Raw genomic sequence first — 26,016 nt, 5'->3', positions numbered from 1 at the left:
AGCTCCTGGCAGCATCTCCAGGGAGGACGGGGAAAGCCTCTTGCCTGAAACCTTGGAGGACTGCTGCCGGTCAGTGCGGACAACAGTGAGATGGGCCAAGGGTCTGACTCGGGATACAGAAGCTTCTCGTGTTGGTTAGGGGAAGGGGCCATAATTGATCGGTAGAGCCTCTGCTTTACAAGCAGAAGCTCCTGGGTTCAAGCGCAGCTGGGAAAGATGCTTTCCTGAACCCTTGGAGAGCTGCTGCCAGTCAGTGTAGACAACCCTGAGCTTGATGGACCAAGGTTTCGCAGGCAGACGGACGGACGGGGGTCATAGTTCAGAGGAAAAGCATCTGCTTGGCATGCAGAAGGCCCCACCTTCTCCACCCCCTGGCAGCCTCTCCAGGAAGGGCCAGGTGAGCCTCTTGAAACCTGGAACCTTGGCCAGCGGGGCCCGCCGTTGCCAGTCGAGCGAAAGGGCCCGAGGAGGGTCCGACTCGGCCTCCAGCAGCAGCAGCAGCAGCAGCTGCCGCCAGCCCCCAATCCCCTCCCCGCGCGTCCCCCGCGGCGCTCACCTCCAAGGTGCGGATCTCCTTCTGCGTGAGGTCGTTGGACGTGGCGCACTTGGTGCGCAGCCCCTCCAGGTTGGAGATGCTGATGTCGATCATGTTCTGGACCAGCTCGCACTGCTGCAGCGCTTTCTGCAGGCTCAGCGGCGGCGGGGCCAGCAGCAGTGGCGGCGGCGGCGGCGGCGGCTCCTCGTTCGCCGGCACGGCGGCCTCTTCCATCGCGCGCCCCTCGCTGCTGCTGCCGCCGCCGCCGCCGTCCTCTTCCTCCTCCTCCTCCTCCTCCTGGATCAGGGGGATGCCGGCGGCGCCGCCGCGGCCGCCGCCGGCCCGCTCCCCCCAGGCGGCGCCGCCGCGGCCGCCCCCCGCTCCACGCCGCCCCCACCGCGCCAGACCTCACCGGAGCCCCGCCGGGGGAGCCCCCCGCAGCATCCCCAGTGCCGCAGCAGCCGCAGCCGCCGGCCCCCTCCCTCCTCCTCCTCCTCCTCCCTCGCTGGCTGGCTGGCTGGCTGGCTGCTGCTGCTGCTGTCAAGCCGCCTCCATGCGAGCTTCTCTCGCCACCCGCCCGCCCGCTGCTGCAGCGCCTCCTCCCGGGCAGGGCTCGGGGCGGGGCGCGCGGCTCCAGCAGCACCCCTCGCCCGGAGAGGAGCCCCCTGCGCGCCGCGGCTCCTCGGTCGCAGGAGGAGGAGGAGGAGGAGGACCTGGATCGGGGCGCTCTCTCTCTGCCTGCACGCGAATGCCGCTGCCCGCAACGTCCGCGCACACACATACACGGCACCGCGCGGCGTGCCTGTCAATCAACGCCGGGAGGAGGGAGAGGGGGCTGGTGATGGTACCCCGCGCGCGCGCACGCACACACACACACACACGCTCTCGCGCGCGCACCATGCCAACAGGGGCTGAGGCTGAACACCCCCGCGCGCGCGCCCGCCCGCCCCCAACCCCTCTTCAACAACAGGGTGGGGGCTCTCAAAGGCTCTTGTTTCTCTGAGCATACGCAGAGTGCAGGGCCGGGGGCGTAGAGATTTCTCAATTTCCCGTGTAGGGGTGCGGGAGGGCACAGGGCACATGGGAGGAGAGCAAGCATGACTTGTCCCCTTTGCTAAGCAGGGTCCACCCTGGTTTGCATTTGAATGGGAGGCTCCCTGTGAGCACGGGAAGAGATTCCCTTTAGGGGATGGGGGGGCGTCATTCTGGGCAAGGCACCAACATGCACTGATCACTAGCTTTTCTCCTTGTTCTACTACTTCTGATCAGAGAATCATAGAGTGAAAGGGCCCCCAGAGGCAGCCCCCTGGCCTCCTAAGAACTTGCTGAGTTGCTACAAAGACAACACTGGACTGACTGGGTTGTGCAACTAACTGATGCACTCGAGCGGGAGAACTTGCTGGTGCTACCTGGCAGCTGGGGGGGAGGCATTGCCTCCCCCAGGAAACCTGGAGGAGGGCTTGAGCCCCGCCCATATGAAGTTTATGCCCCAGTGCAGGGCTGCTGTCTGGGAAAGAGGGCAGGCTTGCTGCACATGCTCAGAGAGAAACACCGGAGAAACTTGAGGAAGTGTTGTGAAATATCCCAGGAGGAAAGGAAATGTGGCAGCAGGACAGCTTGTCCTGCAAGGCAGGGTTGAAAAGGGGGTATTCCCTTCTCTCCCTTAAAGATACAGGAGAGCTGTCCTTCCCCACCACCACCACCTTTACAGCACCCCTGCACTCTGCACACGCTCAGGGAAACACTAGCTTTTGAGACTGCTAGCAGAGAGGCTCGAGGCTGACAGGTTTCCTAAAGGAACATGGAAAGATGCCATATACTGAGTCAGACCCTTGGTCCATCTAGCTCAGTATTGCCTACACACTGACTGGCAGCGGCTCTCCGAGGTTCCAGGCAGGAGTCTCTCTCAGCCCTTTCTTGGAGATGCTGCTAAAGAGGGAACTTGGAAACTAGATGCTCTTCCCAGAGCAGCTCCATCCCCTAAGAAGGGGAATCTCTTCCAGTGCTCACACATCAAGTCTCCCATTCATATGCAACCAGGGCAGACCCTGCTTAGCTAAGGGGACAAGTCATGCTTGCTACCACAAGGAGGACAGGAGACCTCTCTTCCCATGTGCCCCGTGCCCTCCCCCACCCCTACACGGGAAATTGAGAAATCTCTACGCCCCTGGCCCTGCACTCTGCGTTTTCTTGTCGCTAAAAAGTTCGTAATTTTAGATGTACAAGGCCTTAAGTTTTCGGATAAGGCTGCCTGGGCCAGGCAGTGTATGGTTGTTTATTTATTTATTTATTTTATACTGCTTTTCAACAACAGCAGTTCTTCAAGCAGTGACATAGGAAGGAAAATGTGGTTATCTGAGGATAGTTCAAACTTTCAGCACCTCTCGTTTTCAGAATAGGAAGCCAAATGCCTTCCAGAGCAGGGCTTCCAGAGCTAGTTCTAGAGCTAGTGATGAAATAGAAGTCCTTGAAAAGTCGATTAATCTTTTAACTCATATCAAAACCTCTTAATATCTAGAAAACATAACAAAGCACTACCACCATAATTATATCAAGGCTGACAAGCCTCTGCACAACTTGTTAGGTCCTGTAGTAGTGGTTGTAGATTCTTTTCAATCTCGTTGTTCTGCACAGGGCAATGACAATAAATATTTATCTATCTACTTTGTAGGCAATAAATATTTCCCACCATACCAAACATCCCATGATAAAATCAACTTACTTTTTGGAGTAACATCATAACCGAACGGACCATGAATAAGATCCCAAACATCAATGTCGCCAGATGTAGGCTGACTTCCTGATCTTGTAATCATCTCCTGTTTCCTATAAATATATATCATAACAATGTAATCCAAATCCTGATACTCAGGGTGAATAAACAGCTTGCACAACAAAAGCTAAAACCTGCTGACTTTGTTTGTTTGTTTGTCATATTTCTTTGCCGCCTGATATAGAAATCTGCAGGCGGTGTACAAGTTAAAACATGGTATGAAAGCAAATACAAAACAATTAAAATTTCATAAAATAGATAAAAGACAATCTCAGTCAATAAAAACATATGAAAATTTAAATTTCAGATAAAAGCCTGGAAAAACAGATATGTCTTGAGGTTCTTCCTAAAAGCAAACAGAGAAGGAGATGTTTCAATAGGAGTGTATTCCAGAGCCCCAGGGCAGCCCGATCTCAAATCGCCACCAAACAAGCCGGTGGCAACAACCGTAGCTGGATCTCTCCTTCTGATCTTAATAGGTGACAGGGTTAATGACAGATAAGCCTTCTCCAACTGAGTGCTTGCTCATAGACAACTCAAACAAATTGAGCAGAACTCTAGATAAGACCTTATTTAAATCAGCTGTGATATCCACTGTCCTGCTGGACTCGCTTAATATTACACAGCCTATTCTACCAATCTTACTCTGAAAAAAACTCATCTTTATAAATATGCAGAGAAATCCAATGGTCCATTGCTGACCTTTTGGTGCCATAGAGTTTAATGTAAAGATCCAGCAAAGTTGTCCCATATTGTCCTGACCTGTCCTGCCTTATGAAGCCATATTGAAGGGGTTTTCAGACTTTGATTGCCAGAGCTTGTGAGATTACAACCCCAACCATCCCCAGCTGTGTGTGTGTTGCAACCCTTGCTAACTGGGCAAAGAGGCACCTTTTTAATGTGGTGGTGATTCTCTTTATTTAGCAGGGGAGAGTGACTAGCCCTGTCCACCCCTAGCACAGGACTTCCAGTGACTGTTGCTGGTGTCTGTCTTATGTTTCTTTTGAGATTGTGAGCCCTTTGGGGACAGGGAGCCATCTTATTTATTTATTTGTTATTTCTCAATGTAAACTGCTTTGGGAACTTTTGTTGAAAAGCAGTATCTAAATAGTTGTTGTTGTTTGTGTGTGAGCGGGGGGGTATTGCATCTCTTTGTGTTTGTGCATAGCATTTGTGTTTGTGCATCTGTGTGTTTGTGTGTTGCATCTGTGCTTCTGCTGTTATGTTTCATGCATGTGTACTTGTGGTGCATGCAATGGTGTAGTTGCAAATTCAGTAGTGCAGGCGCTCTCCATGACAGCCCACACGTCCATGCCCACTCCAAGAAGTACTGGGCGCTCCGTCCCTGCACGTCCCCCCCCACTACACCCCAGATTGCATGTATGTGCATTTGTGTTGTGTGTGTGTTTGTTTGCTTCATGCATGTATATTTATACCATGTGCATTGCATCTCTGCCGGGGCATAGCTAAGGGAATGGGGGCCCATGTTCACCCCTCTTCCCAGTGGCCCCTCAGAGTGAGGGTGATAATGAAGAAAATAGGGAGGGGTGGAGCTGGGGGGGGCATTAGGAGCTGGGGGGGAAGGTTATTTGAGCCCATCCGCCCACCCCCAGCCCAGGACCTCCTGTGACTGTTGCTGGTGTCTATCTTGTGTTTCTTTTTAGATTGTGAGCCCTTTGGGGATAGGGAGCCATCTTATTTATTTATTATTTCTCTGTGTAAACCACCCTGAGCCATTTTTGGAAGGGTGGTATAGAAATTGAATTATTATTATTATTAGTAGTAATAGACATAGCAATACCAGGTGATAGCAGAATAGAAGAAAAATGAATAGAAAAAAATCACAAAACACAAATAGAAAAAATCACCAAATACAAAGATCTACCAATTGAAATTGAAAGGCTGTGGCAGAAAAAGACCAAAATAATCCCAGTAGTAATTGGCGCCCTGGGTGCAATTCCAAAACACCTTGAAGAGCACCTCAACACCATAGGGGCCACAGAAATCACCATCAGTCAATTACAAAAAGCAACGTTACTGGGAACAGCCTGTATTCTGTGATGGTATTTATAATAATAACAATATTGATAATAAACTCAGCCATCCTAGGTCCTTGGGAAGGACTCGATGACTGGATAAAACAAACCAGTCAATAACACCTGTCTGACTGTGTAAACAAGAAATAATAATAATTCCAGCTACTACACCTCTGCTTTTGTGTTTGTGTGTTGTGCCTGTATGTGTGTTTCTGCATGTATGCTGTGTGCATGTTTGTGTGTTTGTGGGCGTTTGTGTGCATGAATTGCATGTACCTGCATATATGCATGTACTTTGCATAACACACACATGTGTATATGTGTGTGTTAAATAATATTAATGTTCGCATTTGTGTCATGCACATGCATATAGGTCATATGTGCACTTTTCTGTGTTGCATGTTTATGAACAGGCAGTATATAGGCTCCACAATGTACCCGAGATTACCTCAGTGGGTGTACCCCCCCCAAAATAGGCATACATAAAGTACTAGCCTGAGACCTTCTGATAGCGTAGAAGTCAAGGGCAGCTTTCCTGTCAGCATTCAGACAACCACAGGGAGGGTGGGGCAGGGTCCTGAGGGGAATGTGAGGTAATTCCGAAGCAGTGTCAGGGAATCACTTTCTGCCTAACAGAGAAGAGAGAATAAGGGAGGAAAGCAGGCTGCATTGCTGCAAAATAGGGGCAGGCTTACTCAGGAGTAATCCCACTCACTGCTTCTGCCCCACACTGCTCGAAGGAGGGCTTCCCCGCAAGTCTGCCTCTTGCTCCCTCCCCGAGAGTTCACCTTCCATTGCTAACGAGAAATAGGCCTGCCACCTGCAATAGAGCCCAACACCTGCCTCTTCCCGAGGATCTCAGACAGCTGGCCAGATCAGCCAATCTTCCGGTTTCACTTGCACTCTCTGCATTAATTCCGCCAGCACTTCCTTTCCCAGGCTTGGATGGGGCAGGGAAACCTTAATGACCAAAACCTTTTTTCATATGTTTTTAACTGGTTTTATGTGATTGTAAACCGCCCAGAGATGAAGTTTTGAGGCGGTGCACAAATTTGATAGAGAGAGAGAGGAAATTATTTGCCCCGGTGGCTCTGGTGAGATAGATCATTGAAACGATGGCTCATGTATTCTCATACTGTCGCTATTACCGTGATATTCAGCATAAGCTCCTCTCTTCATCCATTAACTCATATCCACGCTGTACTAATTCCTTTTACCTAAATTTCCTCTTGACAGATCAGAATGACTCTAGATCCTAGAATGGGCTAAGTTCTGCCTTATAGCTAGCAAAATTCATTTAGAGTTCATTAAGTATGAAATATGTACATATATATATATATATATATATACACACACACACATACATACATTTTATATTGTAATATTTGTGGTGTGGATTATTAAAGGGTGGGTGATTAAAATCCTCAGCATGACCAGAAGGGAAAAAATGCCTGTGCTTTTGAGGAATACAAATATATATCATAATCTGAGAGATTCATCCATTTATACATCTTCTTGCATTTGCTTTGGGCGAGAGGAGAAAGAGGCCTCGCTGCTGGCAGGCTGCACCTGCTTTCAGCGCAAGGTTGCAGCAGGCTCCGCCCCCTAGTTACCAGGGAAGCAGCAGAGGCCTTAGCAACGGGGGAAGGACGGAGGACCAGCAGCAGGAGGCGGCGGAGGCGATGATGGCGGCGGAAGTCGGCTTCTAGGTCTCGCGAGAGGCGGCGAGAGTTGGATGTTTTTGGCGCGGCCGAGAGCCGCTGGAGCAGAAGCCGGGCGCCGAGGATGGAGCGCGCGGCCGGAAGGAACGCGAACCTGCCGTGGTAACCGAAAAGGAGGGGGGGCTGCTGTTGCTAGGATACTGGGAGGGGTTGGTCCATTCCTCGCTTTGCGTGGCGCAAGCTCTGTTTAGGGGCGCAAGGTCGCCCTCTGGGTTTCCTCCCCCTTCCCTTTGCTTGCAATGCAGCTTGTAAGGGAGTGGGGATCAGCTTGTGCACGGGTTTTTAGCCCAGGTTTGATCTGGAGTGCATGAGATGAGTTGCTGAGCATGTGCAGAGTGCCAGGCTGGGGTGGAGCTAGAACACTGGAAGCTGCAATATACTGAGCCAGACCACTGGTCCATCTAGCTCAGTATTGTCTGCACAGGGTGGCTGTGGCTTCTCCAAGGTTGCAGCAGGAGTCTCTCTCAGCCCTATCTTGGAGATTATTCCAGGGAGGGAACTTGGAGCTTTCTGCATGCAAGCATGCAGGTGTTTGTCCCAGAGCGGCTCCATGTCCTAAAGGGGAATATCTTACAGGTCTCACAGATGTAGCCTCCCATTCAAATGCAAACCAGGGCAGACTCTGCTTAGCAAAGGGGACAAATCATGCTTGCTACCACAAGGCCAGCTCTCTCCTCCCAAGAGGAGGATCTCCGGCTGGAATCCATGATATAAAGAAGGGAGAAAATGCTGCTGAGCATGTGCAGAGTGGGTTTCCAGGCTTTGGTTTGAGCTGGGAATGCATGCAATGAGCAAGAGCTAATGTGTTGCCGGGCTTGTGCAGAGGGCCTTTCCCTCCCAGCCTACTGATGGAGCCCCCACCCTATTCATTTGTTTATGCATTATGTTTTAATGCTATCTTTGCTATAAGAAGCCAGGGTGATGCATATGGCCTCCCTAGCTGTGGTTTTGACCTCGGAGCAGCCCTATAAGGAAAGTTAGGTGGGCAGACTCAAGAACACCCAGGAAGGTTTGTGGCTGATCAGGATTTGAACCTATGTCTTCCTGGTTTCACTTTGCCCATGACACCCTGCTGACTCTCCACACTGCCTAATTCGATTTCTGTATGTGCAGGTGCTAAGCAATTTTAAACTTCCTAATGCAAAGCGTGCATGGCAGACCATTCTCATTAATTTTCAGTAACCCTTATTTATTTAGAGATGGTAAGTGTAAATAAAAACATTCAGGAGTGCCTGAGTTATCTGGATCTTCCTTTCTGGAAGTTTTCAGCTCTTTGTGTTTACTTTTTTTAGGGTTGAAAAATACAGACCTCAGACCCTGGGTGATCTGATCTCTCATCAGGACATTCTAAGTACTAGTAAGTGTTGAGTATTTACAGCGTTCTCAATTCTCTGTAAGTATGTAGGAAAAACAGGGCCAGTTCAGACTTAGTACGGTATATGGCAGCTTGTGGATTAACTCTGTTCTGTTTCGGCAAGATATCTCCATAGGAAGCTGCCTTATACTGAGTCAGACCCTTGGTCCATCTAGCTCAGTATTGTCTACACAGACTGACAGCAACTCCTGCAGGCTTCAGAAAGGGGCCTTTTCCTAGCCCTACTTGGAGATGTTGGGAATTGAACTTGGAACTAGTGTTCCCTGTAAGAAGGATTCCCAGATGATGTTGACTACAACGTCTAGCGTCCCCAGTTGCAATGGCCTTTAGCTGGGGGTTATGGAGATTGTAGTTAAGCACATCTGAGAATCCCTCTTACGGGGAACACTGCTTAGGACCCATGTGCATCCAGAGGAGGGGAACAAGGGGGTAGTCTCCCCCTCCCCCATCCCGATTGAGCTAGTCATATTGAATTCATTGAAGTGAGTATAGGATTGCACCTTCCCCGCCCTGTTGAAAAAGCCCTGCAGACCCTGTGCTGAGACCTTCTGCATGTAAGGCAGATGCTCTTCTGCTGAGCTATAACCCCATTTCTGAATATTCTGAGATGTTTCCCAAGTCTAAGGTAGCTACCTTTCTAAGAGAGTTGAAAACCTCTTGTGATACAGCTACCTAAGAGGTTAAATAAATAAGTAGGAAGCCACCTTGGATGCATTGGCCGAAAGGTGGTATATACATGTAAGAAGTGCATCAAGACCTGTACATGAAATGGAAATGGCCTTTCAACTCTCCTCCCAGTTCAGAAGTTCATCACTGAAGATCGACTGCCTCACCTTCTCCTCTATGGACCTCCAGGGACTGGGAAGACCTCTACCATCTTGGCTTGTGCTAAACAGCTTTACCAAGGCAAGGAGTATGGCTCAATGGTTCTGGAGGTAAGAGAATTATACGGGTTCAGCAGAGGGCAACAAAGATGGTGAGAGGTCTGGAAGCCAAGTCCTTTGAGGAATGGTTGAAGGGACTGGGTATATTTTAGGGATGTGCACAAAATTTGCATGAGTTGATTCGATTTGGAACCATTGAATAGAGTGGAGAGTCATTCAAATCAATTCGAATTTGGCCCACCTCAAATCGAATTCTGCCAAATGCGAGGTGGGCTGAATTCTAATAGATTTGAATGAATCTTCACTCAATTCAGTGGTTCCAAATAGATTCAAATTCTAATAGATATGTACAAATTTTGTGAACATCCCTAGTATATTCAGCCTGGATAAGGGAAGACTGAGAGGAGATATAGTAGCTGTTTTCAAATATCTGAAGGGCTGTCACACAGGTGGAGAAATGGGCTTGTTGTCCGTAGCTCCTAAGGACAGGACTAGAACCACTGGGTTGAAATTTCAAGGAAGCAGATTTAGGCTAGACACTAGGGAGCATTTCCTAACTGTAACTGCTGTTTGACCGTGGAACAGCCTGCCTCAAGCGGTAGGCTCTCCTTTGCTGGAGGTTATCAAACAGAAGCTGGACGGCCATCTGTCTGGGATGCTGTAGCCGTTTCCTGCACTGAGCTGGAGGTTGGACAAGAAGATCTCTAAGGTCCCATCCCACTCTCACATCCTATGATTCCAATTGAGAACATATTTTGTCTTCTCTAGGGTGGTAGTTCCTGTTCTATATTCAGGAAAGGTGGAGAAATAATTCTGTTTATACGATGTGTTTAACCTGATCTATTTCAGCACTTGGGGCAGATAGATTTTTTTCTTTGTTCATCCTCCCAAGTTACTCTTAAGTTATATTATTATAGTCCCCACTGCATAGATAGAAACTGAGTGTGTGCCCTCCAGAGGATAAGAAAAACCACATAGATACCAGGATTTGGGACAATAACGGCATAAAATCCTTCTATCCCTGCATGCCTAGTGTTGCTCTTGTCTTAACATGACTTGCTTCTTTCTCCAGCTGAATGCTTCAGATGATCGAGGAATTGACATTGTCAGAGGACCTATCCTGAACTTTGCCAGTACAAGAACCATCTTTAAGTAAGTGTCCTTTCTCTGTGGGGTATTTGAGCTGAAGGTTTGCAACAGAAACATTCCTGCCAATTTTCATTTCCATTCCTGACAACATCAATAAAATTGCATAGTACATTTTGCATTTTAAGAGCCTTTAAAACACCATTTTGAATTTGGCCATGGCAGACCCAGTGATCAGGACAGTCAAGGCATAATAGCACGCTGAAAGGATTGCAATGCTATCACCCCATTTCCATCTCTAGAGGAGAAGACCTTGTCCAAAATCTCAATGAGCATTTGTCCCCCCAGATGGTACTGACCACCCCACTGACTCATAGGTTGTGCTAGGCTTGCCAAAAGATGCCTGTGGGACACTGAGGAAAAGAAAGATCTTTGCCTGGCTTGTGTCTGTCCTTGCTTCTTGCAGCTTGATAGCGATAGTTGGTTTCTTAAACTCCAGATAAATGTTAAACCCTCAACTCCTATCCCTTCATTCCTCTTGTTAGGAAAGGCTTTAAGCTGGTTATTCTCGATGAAGCAGATGCCATGACACAGGACGCCCAGAATGCTCTCAGGAGAGGTAAGTTCAGTGTGTGCATCAAGGCCAGGAGTGTGACCGTGTGAAGATTCAGCTGCTGATGGGCAGAGGTTAGCCAGGATGATCCTGTTCACATGTTCTTAGGCACATGTGCTAAGAACCTGGGGTCTGCTGCTGATGTGCACTACTGAGAATCTCTGATTTCTTCAGCAAGCATCAGCTTGTGAAATATGCTGAAAGACCTCAATTTTTACAAAATTAAAAGTTCAGGCAACTCTGTGTGTATGTGTTTGGGGTTTTCTTTCTTTCTTTCTTTTTAGCAAGCTGCAGTATTTGTTCCTTGGCTGGTAGCATTTAGATATAAGCCCTTAGAATAAATAGATTTCACAACGTTTCACAGAAAGTCCCAGAGCAGCTGACAAAACTACCTGGGCCCCTCAGGCACCTGGGAAGACAGCTAAAAGGAAAAAAGCGGGTTTTAAAACCTGAGGCTGGTTTAGTATATCCTCTGGAGTGGAAAGGAAGCCCATCTCCAGCCAGTAAAGCGCCAGAGGAGGAAGAGAGGGAAGGGGCATCTGACAGAATGTCAGAGTTTTGCAGTGACCCAGCCTAACAGTTGGGAGCTACTATCTGGTTGTGTCGGAAGCTAACATTTTTGGCTGCGCCCAGTCCTCCTGCTTTCCACTGAGGCCCTGGGTGAATTTCTGCTGACGTTGTACGGAGCATTGCCCTGCAGCCTCGATTCGGACTTCATACGATAAGGTCAATTAGAAGGGGACAGAGAGACTATAGCTCAGGAGGCAGCTGAACAGAAAGTAGGTCTTCCTTTGGAACTTATTTAGTTACTGAATATGTTTGTGTACTACTCCGGACTTTGCGTCTCTGGGTGTGGACAGTGTCACTACCATTGTCCAGTAAGAGTCTGTCCCAACTCAAGTGGATTTAGTTACCCTCCATTCTGTGTCTTGCTTTTCCAGTGATCGAGAAGTTCACAGAGAACACCAGATTTTGTCTGATCTGCAACTACCTCTCTAAGGTCATCCCGGCCCTGCAGTCTAGGTGCACCAGATTCCGCTTTGGGCCCCTGACCCCTGAGCTGATGGTTCCCCGGCTGCAGCACGTGATAGAGCAGGAGAAGTGAGTAGAAACCCTCCACCCCTTAATTGGCTTGTGTCAGGACCCCTTCCCTTTGACTGCTTCTGCTGTCTCTTCTCTGTGTAGACGTGGTCTCCACGCCATCCACCTTGGAGAAGTCGTGAAGATCCCTGCCTTAAAGCCTCCTTTGTCTTTCAGAGTTGACACAAGCGATGATGGGATGAAGGCGCTGGTGACTCTTTCTAATGGTGACATGCGCAGAGCTCTGAACATCCTGCAGGTAGGCCTGCGTGTCTCTGTGTGTGTGGCTGGCTTCATCTTTCTAACTGTGGTTTTCTCTCTGGAGCAGGGCTTCTCCAGCTTGAGTTTCCAGAGGTGTGTGACTACAACTCCCATCACCCCCCTTTGGCTATTGTGGTTGGGGTTGATGGGAGTTGTAGTCTAGTATCTGGGGACCCAAGTGTGAGAACCCCTGCTCCAGAGCAAGCCAACAGCCAATTCAGTTTTCTGGTCCTAAGAGGCAAGCAACTTGTCTTTATCTCCCTAGAACAGGGCTGTAAAGTAAAGTTGTACCATCGAGTTGGTGTCGACTCCTGGCGTCCACAGAGCCCTGTGGTTTGTCTTTGGTAGAATACAGGAGGGGTTTCCCGTTGCCATCTCCCACCCAGTATGAGATGACGCCTTTCAGCATCTTCCTATATCGCTGCTGCCTGATATAGGAGTTTCCCATAGTCTGGGAAGCAGGGATTCAAACCAGCAACCTCTTCAGAAAAATGAGGGCAGGAAGGAAAATGAGGTAGAAGCAAAACAAAAAGGGAGGAAAAATTCCCAAAGCTGCTGAATAATAAATATTAATAATTAATACTTATTTAACACCTTAGGGATTCCCTTCCCCTTGTTGTCCTGTACAATGTCAGCTACTGTTGGACTACATCTCCCATCATCCCCAGCCACCATGGCCAATAGTCAGGGATGATGGGACTTGTAGTCCAACTTCTGCAGAACAGTTCAAGTTGTGCAGCTCTGGCTGCTGGTCTCTGACTTACGCTTTATGCTGAACTAGCGCTTTCTTTCCACCTCTTTCCCTGCCAGAGCACTAACATGGCCTTTGGAAAGGTGACTGAGGAGACAGTCTACACTTGCACCGGACACCCGCTCAAGTCTGATATTGCCAACATCCTGGACTGGATGCTAAACCAAGATTTCACCACTGCCTATCGCAGTATCCTTTGAGGCACAGCCCAGAAAGTTGGGCCCAAAGAGCTGGTGTGTCCTGACACAAGTGTCCTTGTGGTTGCAGTGGTGGTGTTGGTGTTGAGAGGAGAGTGGTCTTGTAGTAGCAAGTATCAATTGTCCCCTTTGCTAAGCAGGGTCTGCCCTGGTTTGCAGTTGAATGGGAGACTACATGTGTGAACACTGTAAGATACTGCCCTTAGGGGGTGGGGCCCTAAGAACACCTGCGTGCTTGCATGCAGAAGGTTTCCTGGCAGCATCTCCAGGATGAGGCTGAGAGAGACTCCTGCCTGCAACCTTGGAGAAGCCGCTGCCAGTCTGTGTAGACAATCCTGTGCTAGATGGACCACAGGTCTGACTCCGTATAGGGCAGCTTCCATTCTGCATTCACAGCAGCAAAGCTTTGGATCTTCAGTTTGTCAGGCTAGGCTAGATCTCTGCTTGAGATCCCCTAATAGTCCCTATTCTAATACTGTTGGACACAGGCTGGCCTACTGGAAATTTTTTGCCCCGTTCCACCTGACCCCCACATCCCTGGGACCGAGGTGGCTGTCTTCTACTGAGTCAGACCATTGGTCCATCTTGCTGAGTATTGTTTGCACTGACTGGCAGTAGCTTCAGTGTCTTATTGGAAGGTGATGCAGGGTTACCGTGGGCACTCCAGTGCTGTAAGCAAGGGGTGGCATTCAGTTAGCAGCTGGCTGCACGGTCAGGTGCCCCGTGGAACGTACTCCGCCTTGACATTCTGCTCCGATATCATGGAACTGAAAACGCTCAAAGGGTTGGCTCTGCACGACATCCTGACAGAGATCCACCTGTTCATCCATCGAGGTGAAGCCCTTCAATTTCAGAGTTATCTCTGCGTACTCTTGCCGATTGCACTCAGCATTTTATGTCTAATCCATGGAGGCTGACTGGTGTGGGGAAGTAAAAAAAAAATCTGGCTACTGGGTCTGGCTGGTAGCTTCCTTGGGCAGTCTTGCTGTGATCATAAGAACAGCCCTGCTGGATCAGGCCCAAGGCCTATCTGGTCCAACATCCTGTTTCCCGCCCTGGCCCACCAGATGCCTTTGGGGAAGCCCACAAGGAGGAGGTGAAGACGTGCCCCGTCTCCTGCTGTTGCTTCCCTACAACTGGTATTCTGATGCATCCTGCTTCTGTACCTGGAGGTGGCCTCTAGCCATCAAGACTGGTATCCATTGATAGACCTGTCCTCCATCACAATTATAGCCTCCCTTCACAATTGATCATGATGACAGCGATTAGACAAGGGGCCACAGGCTTGTTCTCACAACCTTCAGGGGCTATTCACACACTCCTGATTTTCAGTCTTGCGTGCGTTAAAAGCCAGGTCGCAGGGGGTGAAAGTGATTGTGTGGGAAGAGGATGCAGGTTCTCACTGCCTCTCTTTCCACCTTGGGCATATGCTGGGCGAAAGTGTTTGAGCCATAAGAACCTGCGCTCACCCCCCACATGATCCGTTTGCCCTCCAACCTACCTTTTAATTCATTTATTCACCCAGGCTTTTAATTAGATCTATGGTTTTAAATGATTTTAATCTTTAAATGATTTTTAATTGTTTGATTTAGTTTTGATTTTGTTAACTGTTTTTATTTTGATATAAACCGCCCTGAGCCATTTTTGGAAGGGCGGTATATAAATCAAATAAATAACTCAAACGTGACAAACTCGGGAGTGTGTGCAGCTCCTGAAAGTGGGTATGACACTTAAACCATGAATACAGCTTTCCTCTCTGCCCTAATTGGGGGCAAGGGACTTCTTGCACGGGGGAGAATGCCTTACATCCTGTCGGGCCAGATTTCAAAAGTCATCACTTAAATATGCAGCATTGGGATTTGATAATCTGAATCTCTTAGCAAAATAATTGCTGATGTTTCCTCTGCTCTACAGTTGACTTTCCACCATCGGTACGGATTCAGCTGCTGATCAAGATGGCAGACGTTGAGTGAGTGTCCTTGGGAAAGAGGGAGGTTCTGGTTGGAGGTTTCGGCTTGCTCTATATGCTCTTCTCTCCCCCTGCCCCCTATTTTCTTATGCCAAAGAACTACCTGACATGGGGAATATGTGGCCCATGGCACTCCAAACGGATTTCCCCCGGGCCCAGAATTCCCATACGCGTAGGGCAGGAAAAGGAGAGAAGGGAGAATGCTTGCTCTCCCATAACACTGGTTTCCAGATGGCTCATGCTACCGCTGTGTCGCTGCTGCTCTCAACCTGGCTATGTGAACCTAGCAAACTCAACAGGAGCCACGTGATATACTGAATGAAATGAATAAAAAACACGACGTGACTAAATGATCTAGAAGAGGGATGCTTGAAAACTCAATCCTAATTTTATACATGTGTCTATACATCCAATTATTTACAAATATCAGATCCTGAACTCTAAGTACACAACCTGTTACACTTCAAAAGCCTGCTAATAAATATATCTAAACAGGACTAACACACCAAGTGTAATACAGTACATTATATATGACGTGCAACATCTTTAGGGTTATCTAAATGTATTCTGTTGGTGTGTTAGTCCTGTTTAGATATATTTATTAGCAGGCTTTTTAAGTGTAATGACCTATAACAAGTTGTGTACTTAAAGAGTTCAGGATCTGATATTTGTAAATAATTGGATGTATAGACACATGTATAAAACTGGGATTAAGTTTTCAAGCATTCCTTTTCTAGATCATCTAGTCATGATGTGTTTTTTATTCATTTTTCTCTACCTGGCTATGAGCATAGCTCAGTGTTGCAGAAGGTGCCAGGTTCAACCCCCGGCAGCATCTTCTGGTAGAATTGTGAAAAGAAAGACCCATGCTTGGAACTGTGGCGAGCTAGTGCCACTCAGTGTCGACAGTTCTGAGCTAGATCGACCCCAAGGGTCTGACACAGCATAAGACATCAATTTTCTCTTCCCCAGGCATCGTCTGGCAGCAGGGACAAGCGAGAAGATTCAGCTGGGGGCCCTTGTTGCTGCTTTCCAGGTCACCAGGGACCTGATTGCCGCTGAGGCTTAGAATCCACACTTCCTCTCTAGTAGTCCATCTGCTGTTTAGACTGCATATAGTTTGGAAGCCTGCAGCTTCCCTTATTGCCTAGATTCCAGCAGGACTCTTATTGTGTTTAGGTTGGCTCTGGATATGGCATCAGAGCTGTGAATGTTGCCTTGATCTTGGAAGGTGGACACTCAAGCCAACAAGCATTCTGCTACCTTCATGTAGCCGCTGAGATACCTTCTATTTGCCTTAACCTCTGCTGTCTTTTACTCAGACACCTCCCTCTTTGGGCCAAGGAGGGCTAATTTAGCTAACATCTCCCCACTATACCAAGAGGGTTGCTGTGAATATGGAGTAAAATGCTGCAGCATTATTGTTTCCCTTGTTCATTCTTAACTACGGCCCTGTTGCAGTATGTGTGTTAAAAACATTTTATATTAAAATGCTTGAAATATGTACTCGACTCCCCAAAATGCCGCCTGTTTGTAGGGATGTGTGCAAACCAAAATGCATGGTTCGATTCGAAGTCTTGATAACGCGAAACTTACCTTCTCTCTCTATCTGCACCTCCTTATGGGAATCTCCCATTTTAAAGCCCGTGATACGAACATTTGTTTTTGAAATATAACCAGCCAACAATGTCACCTGGTACAACTTTTATAGCTTTAAAAGAACATGGTTTCAGATCAGGTGCTCCAATGTCACCCTTCTATAAGTCTGTAGAAACAAACATCTCGTGCACAGAGATCACATTTTAGGTGGTGTTTCCCTACAAGGAGAGGCTGCCTTGGAAAAGAGAATGAGAACTCAAAAATGAGCTTATATGACCACATTGACTATGAAGAATGACTCCTGAATCTGCTTTGCCGCACCTGCAGCTTAGGCCTTCTGCTGCTGGAATATACATAAGGAGAGTGAGTTCTACCAGCAGCATGGGAAGCTTTTCAGTTACACCTTCAGGTGGACAAAATGATCTACATCCAGTCACGAGAAGCCCCCCATAAATAGCTGCCGTTTGCACTGCTGTGCATCTAACCGTTGAACACAACCGTCGTTTCTGTGCTCGGCAGGAAAGAGCCCAGGAAAGTGCCACCTTCTCACATCTGGAAGTTTGTGCCCGCCTGTTCAGTACAAAACAACCGAGGGAAACCTAAAGCCTGTTCGAGGAAGTCGAGAACTTCTGAAATCAAACCACACGGTAGGGACATTAGTCTCTCCTCGGGGGGCAGGTGCAGAAGAGATTGAGTGAGTTGCAGTCAATGGGATTTGTCATGGCCAGGTTCCCAGATATAACCCGGGACTTACGTTGCCTCCACAGCAGAGAAGGGAAACATTTGCAAAGCTGCCGTTTCCAGCTCCTCCTTGGTGCCAAACGGAAGCCAGGACATTGCAGGCCAGATCTTCCTAGTCAGCATCACCAAGTCCTGTAGGTGAGGAACTCTTTCACCTTCTTTGGGATGGGCAAGGCTAGAACCTGGTCAGTGGTCAGGATGCGGCGGAGGGCTTTCCGGCACAAGTGCTTGAGTGGAGAGAGGACCCGCGGGGTGGTCCAGAACTGGATGTGGCCGTCTCTTGTCCTGTAGTGAGAGAGAGAGAGGGAGTCACTGGAAGATGCAGGGGCCGTTATTGAAGCAAAGAGGATGTGCCGTAGTCGAAGACGCGTTCCCCACACATCAGTCAAGAGAGGTCCCCGAAGGACTTGCAGGTAAAATCCAAAATGTACAAAATACCGTATTTATCCAAATAGAAGGCAGCTCTGGATGTAAGATGATGCCTTAAAAGATAAATTAGTTTTATACCTGTATTTACCCAAAAGAAAGGACTCTGAATCCAAGGTGACACCCCTACATGTTTAACAGGAAAGAACTGGGGGGGAATCTGGTCTTAGATTTGGGCGAATGATGTAATTAAGGCAGGGCTTAACAAATCCCTGGTGCCAGGGAACCATGGTGCCTAAAAATTTAACAGTGGCACCTAGACTTCAATATTCAGAGGCAGTTATTTTATAAAATTCTTTGATGCTAGAAGTTGGGAGGGTTGTAAATTCAGAGTCCTCATTCTTCTCAGGTAAATACAGGTATAACTTGTATTTAGCCTATCTTAAGGGTGTGTGTGTCAATTTAAGAGTTGGGTAAAGATAGTACAAAATAGGTCCCTGCCCCCTATGCCAATGATGGACTACAACTCCCATCATCCCCAGTCACAATGGTTGAAGGTTTAAGATGTTGTTGGTTACTTCCTGGAACCTACCCTGTAGCAATGATCCCTCCGTGTGGGAAATAGGTACAGCAGAGACCATTCTTCACAGGGGCAAAGGCAACAGGGTTCCCAAGCTCCAAGGCCCAGATTCTCAGGAGTCTAGAAGAGATGAGGGAGGGATACTTATTTGGAAAACCAGACAATGATCTGGTGCTAGGAAGATGCTTCAAATCACTCCCCAGTGATAGCCTTGAATTTGTCTGATTTCCTTTCAAATTTATCTAAGCCTGTGGACATCACCACGTCTTATGGCAGGAAGTTCCACAAGCTCATGATGCATCTTGCGGAGATATGTAATTTAAAATATTGATACCCCACCCCTCCAGTACACTACTGCTCAGGACTATCACAACATTAATTAAAACATAATATAAATTAAGACTAATAAAATTAACCGAATTGAAGTTAAAACCAAGCTAAAACCACATTTAAAATAACATTTTTAAAAAAGAGTTCCAAATTAAAAGTTATTTTAAAAGCTAAAAACAGAGCTATAAAAACACTTTCTTTCTGATACACTTTCTTTTGTCTGTGCCGAATACACTGCCCATCCATCTCATTGGATGATGTGAGTTTTAGCATTAGGAGGGAGAAATAAAGGATCTCAGTCCACAACCAGGCCTAAATAGTCAACCACTGTTGAAGGCCAAGGTCTCTGGTCATGGCTGCTGTGGCCATGGCATCTTGGGTGAGCAGCACTTGAAGCACAGCTCAGAAACAGACCCCTGCCTCTGCCTCAAGTCTGGGAAAGGCCCGTGAGCAATGAGGTGTGAGCACTTTGGCCATCCTCCAAGCATCTCACCTGTCATCAGCCACAGTGGCAAGATAGAGGCCTTCAGGTGAGAAGCACACGGATCGCAGGGAAGTGGCGTGGAAGTCACTGCCGTGGTCCAGAGCCGACTGCAGCGGAACGTGGCTGAGGAAGAAAGGTTGGTATCTATTTAGCTGCTCTGGGTTATGGCCATTGGTAGATCTATCCATTGAATGCCATCTTAAGCTAGCGACACCCTGTGGCAATGATTTCCACCAATTAACCTGCGTGAAAAAAATCACTTCTTTCTGTCCTGAATTTCCTGCCATTCAGTTTCATGGAACGATCATGAGACTACAAAGGGGGAAATTGAGTGGAATGCTACCAAGAGTGCTGGGAAGAAGACGCTCATGGCCTTCCTAAGGAAGACGCTGCTCCATTAAAATCCTTTTTAAAAGTTGTGATGGGATGACAGCCCTGCTTAACTATCTCTGGGATTATTATTATTATTTTTACATTTCTATCCCGCTCTTCCTCCAAGGAGCCCAGAGCGGTGTACTACATCCTTGAGTTTCTCTTTCACAACAACCCTGTGAAGTAGGTTAGGCGGAGAGAGAAGTGACTGGCCCAGAGTCACCCAGCTAGTCTCATGGCTGGATGGGGATTCCTCAGAGTGCTCCAGCCTATACACAGCCTTCCCAATCTTTAATACTGGAAGTCAAAATTCTTCCCCTAGTTGCAGAGTGGAGCTCTTAAAAAGGACAACCAAAGAGAGGAAGAATGGTGCCGCCCCCTTCTGCCTGAAGCACCTGCTTCCGCGGCAAGGGCAAGACTGTACCACCTCCAGATCCTGACCGACCATAATCTCCCTTACCAGAGGGCTCTCAGTTGCTCCCCTGTGTAAGGGTCCCAAATGATCACCGATGTATCGTACGAAGCCGTCGCAAGGAGGGCCGAGTCGGGAGAGAACTCGCACGATACCACAGAGTTCTGGTGCCCTTCCAGCTTTCGGAGGAGGTTGTAGGAATCCATGCTCCACAGAAGGGCCTGCGAGAGGGATAGCAGAAGACGGCTACGGTTAGACTCATGAAGGCTCGAAACGGACGTTCTTAGGGCAGACGTTCTGGAACTTGGGTCCCCAGGTGTTCTTGGACTACAACCCCCATCATCCATAACCACACAGCCATTGTGGCTGGGGGTGATAGGAGCTGTAGTCCGTCATCAGCTGGGGACCCAAGGCTGTGAAACCCCCTACAGGGGGAGAGGAAAGGCTGTCTCAGACATGAATACACATTGGAGGACATAAAGGGCAGTGAAGGCAACTGATGGTCGGCTCCCGCCTTCACTGCCCCAGCAAGGCTTACCGACTTCTCTCCAGCTGCAGAGCACAACATGTGGCCATCAGGGGAGATGCAACAGCAGTAGACCCACTGCACGTGGCCGGACAGCACCCGGAGCTGCTTCCCTGGGGAGACGGGAAAAGGCTTAGCACCGTTCTGGGACAGGTTGCTCCTTGCTGCGAACCACCCAGAGACGTGAGTTTGGGCTGGCATGCAAACATATCAAAGACCGACTTCATGAACTTCCGTGGAAGAATGAAGGAAACCATGCCCATGCCCATGGCCCAGACTCAGAGCTGCGCTTCTTTGAAGAAAGACACAGCCCTAACACCTATCAGCGAATCAGTCAATATTTATTTATCATATTTTTATACCGCCTGATAGGTCTATCTCTAGGCGGTGTAGAAAATTTAAAATATTTAAAAGTCACCAATCAAAATAGAGGACAATAAAAAAACAATGGAATATCAAAACAAGTTTTTAAAATGATTAAAATGAATTCTAATTAAAAGCCTGTGAGAACAGGAGGGTCTTGAGGTTCTTCCTGAAAACACACAGAGAAGGAGATGCTCTTATTTCAGCGGGAAGCTTATTCCGAAGCCCTGGGGCAGCCACAGAGAAAGCCTGGTCCTGGGTCGCCACCAAACGAGCTGGCGGCAACCGTAACCAGACCTCTCCAGAAGATCGTAACAGGCGGCACGGCAGGGTTCATGACCAAGGAGGCGTTCTCTCAAATTATGCTCATCCAGAGGCCATTATTGCATCTAACGAAGGCCTACCATTCTGGCTCAGGTCCCAGACGCGCAGGGTCTTGTCACGCGACGCAGAGACGAGGATGGAGCGGCTCTCACTGGGTGCAAAGCTCAGGTCCCTCACGACATCCTGGTGCCCTGAGAGGCTGAAAAGCAGACGCCCTACGGACAGCAAGGCACAGGGAGACGTCTCAACCTTAAGCGTGGATATTCCATCCCTTTCAAAGTCTTTCCCCAAAGATGCCCACTTCAGAGACAATACTGAGCTAGACAGACCAACTGAATCAGGCCGCTTCTTCCTATATTCCATAGGAAGGTGGGTTTACCTGTCTGCACTTCCCAGACTTTAATCTGCCCGTCGTTCAGTCCCGTAGCAAGGACCAAACAGGAAGAGTCCACTGTCGCCCTCGGAAGATGCTTCCTGGAGCGGGAAGGGTGCCAAGCACTGAAGGCCAGAGCCCAGACGATCTGGCCGCACTCCAACGTCTTCTCCTTGGCCCCGCCTCGCCCTCTGGCCTCCGCCTTCTCGCCGAGGCTCTTCCGCTCCAAGGCTTTGCAGTTCCTACAAGTGGGGAAAGTGGGAGGGAGCATGTCAGAGAACTGGAACTTCCGCAACGTGCTGGACACAGGGCTGCCTTGGCAAGGATGCAGATTTAGGCTAGGTATCAGGGATAAGTTCTGAATTGTAAGAGCTGGTTGACAGTGGAACAGTCTGCCTCATGGCATGCAGTGAGGGATTGCTGCCAGGGAGGGACCTTCTGCTTACATAGCAGGTGCTGTTCCACTGAGCTAAGCTTCTTCCCCAGACACTCAGTCTCTCTAGCTCAGTATCGTCTGCACAGACTGGCAGCAGCTCTCCCAAGATTTCAGGCAGGAATCTCTCCTTGCCCTACCTGGAGATGCTGCCAGGGACTGAACCTGGGACCTTCTGCATAAAAAGCAGCTGCTCTGTTTCTAAGCTATGAATGCAACCAATTAACATAGGAAGCTGCCATATACTGAGTCAGACCATTGGTCTATCTAGCTCAGTATTGTCTTCACAGACTGGCAGCGGCTCCTCCAAGGTTGCAGGCAGGAGTCTCTGCCTGCCCTACCTGGAGATGCTGCCAGGGATTGAACCTGGGAGCTTCTGCATGTCAAGCTGTTGCTCTGCCAATGAGCTATGGGGCCCTATCCCAAGCACAGGTGTGTGAAAAGTGAGCCCTTAGGTGCCCTACAGAGCAAAGTCCGACATATCACACAGAGTGCAGGTGCTGCTAATTTGCATTTTGAACCACAATGACACTGCATCACAGGACAGTCTGGCAAATCTTTAACCAGAATTGCAGGCCCCTCTCTTGTTCCGATGCACAGGGTGCGTGTGTGAGTGTGTGAGAAGTGTCTTCTGCAAAAGCACAAGGACTGCTAACAGGCGGATACTCACGGGGCGGTTCCTTCCAACGGCCACGGGAGCAGCTTGACGATGCAATGGCCCTGAGACCACGCGAACCAGGCCCCGTCCGGGGAGAAGGCCACGCTCCATGTCTCACAGCTAGATTTCCAGGTGTATGCCTGGGACCGGCTCGGGTTCAGCTCAGCCACCAGGAGGGGCTCTCCTGGGGAGAGAAAGACAGAAAGGCTCCCTTCACTACAGGGCACAAACACACGAGACAATCCCAAGAGACAGCCCAGGGCAGGAAATCAGCCTAGATTATTTATTTAACATATTTCAAAATGTTAAATAAATAGAGTTAGATGCTACACAGAGAGAAAGGACTTCACTGTCTTCTTGGCACACACAGTTCATATAATTATTTATTATTTTATTTTATTTATTAGATGTGTATGTCTGTCCCTGTCCTTTAGAAGTCTGACTGTGGGCCCAGGTTCAATCTCTGGCATTTCCAGGAAGAGAAAACTGCCTGAAACCCCGGGGAAGAGCACCGTCAGTCAGAGCAGACAGCAGCGAGCTAGATGGCCCAAAGGTCTGACTCAGTAGAAGGCAGCTTCCTAGGTCCCTGTGCCCTTCCCAAGAGGAGAAAAGGGGGAGTTGGGGGAGACTCCATTTCCAGTGGCTGGAATGGGATTTCCTGGTTGGGTCAGCGGCAGCCAGGCGATTGCAGGGCAATCAGTCCCTCAGAACCTAGGAAGCTGCCTTCTACCGTGTCAGACCCTGTTCAAGATTGACTAGCCCGGACCGGCAGCGGCTTCTCCCAGGTTGCAGGCAGGCAGGAGTCTCTCTCAGCCCTCGCTTGGAGATGCTGCCCGGGAGGCACACAGGCGGCAGAAGAAGAGAGCCTTCTTCGGCGGCAGCAGTACGCATTTGCGAATTGGGAAGCGGGAAATCCTTGGGATCGGGGAGCGCTGCGCTCCGGTGTCGCTGTGAAATGTTGAAGGGCAGGAGAAAAAGAGGAAGAGGAGGAGCTGGCTGGCTGGCTGGCTCTTCTGTTTCTCCTTCTTCCCGGGACTGGGAGTGCTGGGCTGCGCGCCGCGCCTGCTTACCCTCCGCCGCCGCCGGCACCTCCCTCTGCAAGGGCAGCCGCAGCCACCGGGGATCCCCTGCCGGCGCCTCCATCCGGCGCGCATCGAGACGCCGCCGCCGCAAGTGGCGATCCGGGCAAGGGGGGCCGCGTCCTCTTCCACTTCCCAGCCGTCACCCGTCACATGACGAGCCCGGGAGGAGGCGGGAGCTCTGGCCCAGGTCCAGGGCGCGTTGCTGGGACGATCGCCTGGTGGTGGCGGCGCTCTTGCGCCCTGGGCGCACGGCGGGGGGACCTCGCCAGGATCCCGCGCGCGGCCGCGCACCGGGACGGCTGGGGTCTGGTTTTTCTACATGACCCTCTTGAGCCTAGCCGAGAGGCGGACTCTGGCAGGCGGCAGGCTCTACACCTGCACGTTGTTTCCTCGGAAGCAAACGCTATTGGGTCCAGTGGCCCATTGGGTCCATTTTACTCCCAAGTAAATGCATATTAGGATGGCCGCCCTCACCCTGCAAACCCGGTTCTGTGCGTCTTAGCTCAGACGCAAGCCCCTCCCTTGAGTTCCGTGAGGATTACTCGCAAGTAAACGTGCCTAGGATTAATGGGGCTTGCTACTAAGGAAATCTGTGGATAGGATTGCCCAGTCCTTTCTTTCTCTTTCAAAACAGGCATTATGTTCAACACTCGTACAAGTGTACACAGGCAGGTACAGATCTGTTCACCGGTACAGTCATTCACACATGTTGAATGCAGGTACAGAAGTCCACTGCCTATCTGTGCCATCATGCATTTGAAGGGCCTGTGTCCAGGTCCACTTTTTAAACAAGCACAGGTACAGTCATTTGCACAAACACATGGACAAGTGCACAGACATCTGTACACTCGTTCAGCATCATGTCTGAATCGGGTGAACATATGAGGAGGTCTTCAGAATGGTGTGCAGATGAGCCATCTCCAGTCTGGCCCAACTGAGCTCCTGCTTGTGCCCTGTCCAGACTTTATGTTGTGCCTGTATCCAGAGGTCTGCCCCCGGACAGCAGAATCATCCTGAGATGGTAAAGATGCACCGAGGCTGGGATGTAGCCTAAGCTACCGCTGAGACAGCAAACTCCAACCTGTTCATACATGGTTGTCTTATATAGGAACCTCTGGGTAAAGAAAAATTGTGTTCAGTGTTCCCTCTAACAGGGATTCCCAGATGTTGTTAACTCCCATAATCCCCAAGGAAAAACCATTGCAGCGGGCCAGTTCTGGGAGTTGTAGTCAACAACATCTGGGAATCCCAGTTGGAGCAAACACTGGCTTGTGGTGGTGTTTTGACATGTTTACCCTGGTTCCTCTAGTGTTTTATCCTCTGTGGACATCAGCAGTTCCTTTTCTGCTCTTCCATTTCTGCATATGCTTATCTTTTAGCAGGAGCCGAGGCCTCCTGTTTTAGGGAAAACATTCCCTCCAGATCTTAGGTTGCTCTCTGGCTTCTCCATCAGCCTCAGCAAGAGTGAAACCTTTCCCATAACGCAACTGCAGAACTATAGGACCACCTCATAAAGATGTGCCTCCCCAGCTGACTTATAGGGTAGGGGCACATGTGCCCCCAAGGCCCATCCCACACTTGAGGATTTCGATTGTGCAGATTTGGCTACCCAACCCCCTGGGGGTACTTTTAAGGTTAACAGCCTATAAAGCCCTAGACAGCTTAGGCCCTGGGTATTTAAGAGAACGTCATCTTCACTATGATTTCCACTGCCCATTAAAATCATCTGGAGAAGTTCACCACTGGCTAGTCTGGTAGCTACTCAGGGAAGGCCTTCTCTGTTGCTGCCCCGAGGCTTTGGAATGCGCCCCCTGTTGAAATAAGAGCTTCCCCATCTCTGACAGCTTCTTAAAAAGTCAATTAAGACACATTTGTCCACCCAGGCTTATAATTAGATCTACAGTTTAGTATTTTTAACTTGTTTTAAGTTTCAAATTTACCTTTTGTTTTGATTGTGAACCACCCAGAAACGTAAGTTTTGGCCGGGTATAAAAATGTGTTAAATGAATAAAAAGAACAGGGGTATCCTGTTATTTACTTGTTTGTTGGTATCTGTGTAAACCACTTTGGGGACTTCTGTTGAAAAGCGCTA

The 26,016-nt window shown here is 49.0% G+C and overlaps 3 protein-coding genes across 16 annotated transcripts in view; 1 reads left to right on the top strand and 2 right to left on the bottom strand.

The window, feature by feature from the left end:
- Positions 1-6,928, bottom strand: part of KSR2 (kinase suppressor of ras 2) — a 176,412-nt gene extending 169,484 nt beyond the window's left edge. For 5 of the 12 annotated variants that reach the window (XR_008312445.1, XR_008312444.1, XR_008312446.1 and 2 more), the window contains exon 1: positions 557-1,295. Coding sequence is in view for 9 of the 12 variants with exons in the window: in XM_053279275.1 (XP_053135250.1) it covers positions 557-769 (213 nt within the window). In the remaining 3 variants the exon portion in view is untranslated. Of the gene's footprint in view, positions 1-556; positions 1,298-3,257; positions 3,362-5,846; positions 5,974-6,492; positions 6,626-6,712 lie in introns of those variants that run through there. The other 7 variants (XM_053279276.1, XM_053279277.1, XM_053279280.1 and 4 more) reach the window with 5 other exon arrangements.
- Positions 6,929-6,975: 47 nt separating this feature from the next.
- Positions 6,976-16,785, top strand: RFC5 (replication factor C subunit 5). Of its 3 annotated transcripts, none has more exons than XM_053279287.1 (11): positions 6,976-7,167; positions 8,358-8,422; positions 9,239-9,375; positions 10,397-10,476; positions 10,956-11,029; positions 11,965-12,124; positions 12,281-12,362; positions 13,175-13,304; positions 14,069-14,146; positions 15,227-15,281; positions 16,254-16,785. In XM_053279287.1, exons 1-11 carry the CDS (start codon positions 7,130-7,132, stop codon positions 16,348-16,350), a joined length of 996 nt encoding a protein of 331 aa, XP_053135262.1. In that variant the 5' UTR covers positions 6,976-7,129; the 3' UTR covers positions 16,351-16,785. The 3 variants fall into 3 exon arrangements, with proteins under 3 accessions (XP_053135262.1, XP_053135263.1, XP_053135264.1); XM_053279288.1 differs by lacking the exon at positions 6,976-7,167 and adding an exon at positions 7,224-7,356; XM_053279289.1 differs by lacking the exon at positions 6,976-7,167 and adding an exon at positions 8,073-8,267.
- A 185-nt stretch (positions 16,786-16,970) lies between these two features.
- On the bottom strand, positions 16,971-24,301 carry WSB2 (WD repeat and SOCS box containing 2). The gene is made up of 9 exons (XM_053279286.1): positions 23,913-24,301; positions 22,855-23,026; positions 21,758-21,993; positions 21,459-21,593; positions 20,704-20,804; positions 20,214-20,386; positions 19,391-19,504; positions 18,580-18,687; positions 16,971-17,906 (listed from the first exon to the last, which is right to left on the bottom strand). Exons 1-9 carry the CDS (start codon positions 23,983-23,985, stop codon positions 17,744-17,746), a joined length of 1,275 nt encoding a protein of 424 aa, XP_053135261.1. The 5' UTR covers positions 23,986-24,301; the 3' UTR covers positions 16,971-17,743.
- Between the last annotated feature and the right edge of the window lie 1,715 nt (positions 24,302-26,016).

The sequence above is a fragment of the Hemicordylus capensis genome, chromosome 15 (genome assembly GCF_027244095.1).
Source record: "Hemicordylus capensis ecotype Gifberg chromosome 15, rHemCap1.1.pri, whole genome shotgun sequence".
Classification (NCBI taxonomy): domain Eukaryota; kingdom Metazoa; phylum Chordata; class Lepidosauria; order Squamata; family Cordylidae; genus Hemicordylus; species Hemicordylus capensis.
Note: the sequence above shows the minus strand (reverse complement) of the source record. Positions and strands in the feature narration are given on the sequence as shown.